Consider the following 3,638-nt stretch of genomic DNA (forward strand, 5'->3'; position numbering starts at 1 on the left):
TAAAAACATCCAAACCCCAAAAGAAATCCTACAAAATGCCTCTCTTAGTCCTCCTTGGTATATGTTCCTAATCTGGTAAAAAGGCCAACTCCAACCGTGGACGCATTTCATCCGGTTTTGTCTGTTTGGGGCCGCATGGGCAAAAGACATGACCCAACGCAGGATCCCATCCTCATTTTTTTCTCTGTTTTGTGTCCGTTTGACCCCATTCTCGGAGCAAACTTGGGCCGGCTTTGCATCTGAAACAGACACACTGCGGACGCTCCATCAACACGCTCGTCCGCCAACGTCCGGTTTGCATGTGACCTTGGCCTGCCTGTCATTGAAACAGAGGGGGCCACCCCCACCCACCTACCATCATTCTCTCTCCTCCTTTTCCCACCATGCCGCAACCCCGGCCAGCCAGCCACTCCGGCGTGTAGCTCGACGGGCGAGCTGGCAAGGGCAGGCGGGGAGAACGCGGTCGGCACGGGCGCGACGTGCGGGTAGGGTCAGGTGAGCGCGCGCAGGCTGCGGCAAGGGGGCGTGGACACGGGCGAGGGTGAGGCTGTGAGCGCGAGCATTTGGTGCGGTCGCGAGCAGCAGGCGGCCGCCCGGCCGAGGGTGGGACGCGTAGGAGCGCGCGACTGCTGTAGGGCGAGCGGGCGGCGAGCGCGTCGGCAGCGGGCGCCGTGAGTGCGCTGACGTCGCGCGCAGGTACTCGGCGGACCGCTGCTGCGGGCGGGCGAGGCGAGCTTGGGGCTGCGGCTGCAGGTGAGGGCAGTGGCGGCGTTCTTCTGAGCCGCAGCCAGAGAGCTGCGTTTTTGTTTGTTCTTTTCAAAAAGTTGATGCTATCAACTTGAAACTTAAGATGGGTATTCGCGTTGGGTACGCCGGCCTTGTCCGCCTGTCGAACAAAATCCATGTCCGTTTGGGGTCTACCATTGAAGTTGGCCTAAGCTACATGAAATGAAATACAGGGAGTATAGTCAGAGTAAGAACCTTCTTTTTACTATAGCAGAGATGGGCCTATGCGAGATAACATTGAATCGCTGAATTGCACATGTCGGTAAATATGTAACAGTTTTTTTTGTGGGAGGGTAAATATGTAATAGTTAAAGGACTGGAGTGTGAAACAGAAATCTCAAAAACTGTAAGTGGACAGATCTCGTGAGACGCGCCTCCAGAACTTTTCCTCACTCCTCTTGGTCCTCTCCAACTCGAAACCCTAACACCAAAAAATCCTCCAAAATCCATTCAGCCGCCGCAGCCCGCAGGCACACACGACGATGGCGGCGGAGCTTGTGTTGCAGCTGGGCGAGATTGAGGAGCTCGTGGAGGAGATCCTCATCCGCCTCCCTAAGGACGAGCAAGGTAATCTCCTCCGCTCCTTCCTCGTCTGTAAGCCATGGCGCGACCTCCTCACCGGCGACGGCTTCCGTCGCCGCTACGGTGATTTCCACCGATCACCTCCTATGCTTGGCTTCTTCCACATCTGGCCGGAACCCTGCGTCGAGTTCATCCCCACGACGGATTTCGACGTGCGCGATCTCGACCCCCAGCACCACTATTCCATGGAAGATTGTCGCCACGGCTGCGTACTCCTTCGGTACATCGATGAGGATGAGAATATCCCATTGCTGGTCGTCTGGGACCCCATGACGGGCAGCGAAACATTGCTTGGCAGCCTCGAGAAGTTGGGAACGGGAAGCTGGTCTGCCTTGGTGCTCTGTGCTGCGGACAACTGCCGCCACGGTGACTCTGACTGCCAATCGAGTCCATTCCGCGTCGTTTTCGTCTTCCTTCACCACGAAGAGGAGGTCACTACGGCATGCGTGTACTCATCGGAGACGGCTAGTTGGAGCTCTCTGGCCATCACTGACCTTGGTATGTTTGAGGAGGAAATCGATTGCTGCACGCCTAGTGTACTCGCAGGAGACACGCTCTATTTCCTGCTGTTTCGGGACCAGGCTATTGAAGGTTGCAGTATTCTCAAGTACAACTTGGGAACCTCTTGTCTGTCAGAGATTCATCTGTCGGAGGAGATGCAAGATGCCATCAACAGTCCTATCCTCATCGCATCGGACGACGGTCGGCTAGGGCTCGCAGACCTGTTGAATTTCAACCTCTCCATCTGGTGGAGAGAGGTGGATCCCGATGGAGTTGCGTCGTGGGCAGAACACAGAGAAATCGACCTCGAGACTCTTCTTCCCGATGGTGATTTCAAGATATCACCAGAGTTGGTTGGCTCCATCGAGGGTACTGACATCATTTTTGCGACCACAAGTCTCGGCACCTACGAAATTGATCTCAAGTCTTTGACATCACCTTTGAAGATGCTCTCCAGCAGGCTGAATCAAGATCCGTATGTCAAATGGACCATCTTACCCTATGTTAGCTTCTACTATCCTCCAGGTACGTACCTTAACTTCCTTTTATATATATAGTTGTGATTTGGGAATAGATATTAATATATCATAAATATATTTCAGTTAGTGGCACAAATGAAAATAGTGAATGTGTAATCAGACCGTAAGATGCATGCTTTCTCAGCCTACTGACTTGTTCTTCCATGATTGTTTCTTTGTTCAGCGGTGGCTGGTATTGTGGATGAAGAATCAAGTGAAGATGGACATGGCAATGAGGAAGCATAAGTCTCAAGCATGGAAATTCGGTTTGCTGTTTGTCTTGCGTTTGGTTTTCAAGTTGGACGGATGATGGGACAGTGGTGTGAGCTTGATGGGTGATGGAAGGGTTGTGTCTTGTGTCTTGTTAATTAAGAGCCTATCTCTATTTTTGATAGCCATGCTATAGATGTTTTTGTTGTTCAACCCCTAGTTCCATTTAGGCAGGGAAAATTAATTGTCTTTTGTGTAAAAACTGGTTGCAAGTTGTATGCATAATTACACATTTCTCTCTACATAAAATTGTGCTGTTATAAAATCTTCATGGGTTCACGGTTGTCTAATTTGCCACACAAGAAATTCGGTCTTACAGTGGGAAAGGTTGCTGCCCCAGAAATACTGTAGACAATATATATCAACAAAATATATGTAATCATCATGGAAGCATAAAGAATGCCTCTACTGAATACCCATTTGTTCTTGTAGGAGTATCTTGCATGGGCTTCCGCGGAACCTATATTGCCTTCTTACCTATGAAAAACGGAGGTAAGAGGGACCATGTTAAAAAACCTCAATCTGGTAAGAACAGATGCTGCCATTCCTTACTTTGTTTTAGAAATTTTCCCTCCTCTCTAAATATGATAAGAACACAGATCCTATTTGGTCAACTCCCATATCCTATGTTTTCTTAGTTTAAGGGCTTCTGAAGCTTCTTTGCGTCTTGTGACTTGTGGTACCCCTTAACGCATGCTCTAGCTTCTTGGCTCAGTCTAGTGGCTATTCTCTGTTGGTGTATGACACCAGTGGTGTTGTGATTCTCTACTGTTGCTGATCTGTGCTATTTATACTATTGGTCAATGCGTATATGGATGATACATATGTTGTTCATTCAGATTTCGCACAAATGAGTAAGATGTGTGGTTTGGCAGCGTGGGTTATGCTAGAATTATACCTATCATTCTCTCCTTCATGCTTATCGTTCTAAACAGTTGGATGACCTCTTAAGCTGACATACACATACACCCCCCTTCGGCT

At 49.7% G+C, this 3,638-nt stretch overlaps 1 protein-coding gene across 1 annotated transcript; it reads left to right on the top strand.

Annotated features, from left to right (window-relative positions):
• Positions 1–1,268: 1,268 nt before the first annotated feature.
• On the top strand, positions 1,269–2,633 carry LOC109739123 (uncharacterized). Its single transcript, XM_020298210.1, has 2 exons — positions 1,269–2,394; positions 2,572–2,633. Exons 1-2 carry the CDS (start codon positions 1,269–1,271, stop codon positions 2,631–2,633), a joined length of 1,188 nt encoding a protein of 395 aa, XP_020153799.1.
• Positions 2,634–3,638: the final 1,005 nt, after the last annotated feature.

This window comes from Aegilops tauschii, chromosome 3 (genome assembly GCF_002575655.3).
Source record: "Aegilops tauschii subsp. strangulata cultivar AL8/78 chromosome 3, Aet v6.0, whole genome shotgun sequence".
NCBI classification, from domain to species: Eukaryota; Viridiplantae; Streptophyta; class Magnoliopsida; order Poales; family Poaceae; genus Aegilops; species Aegilops tauschii.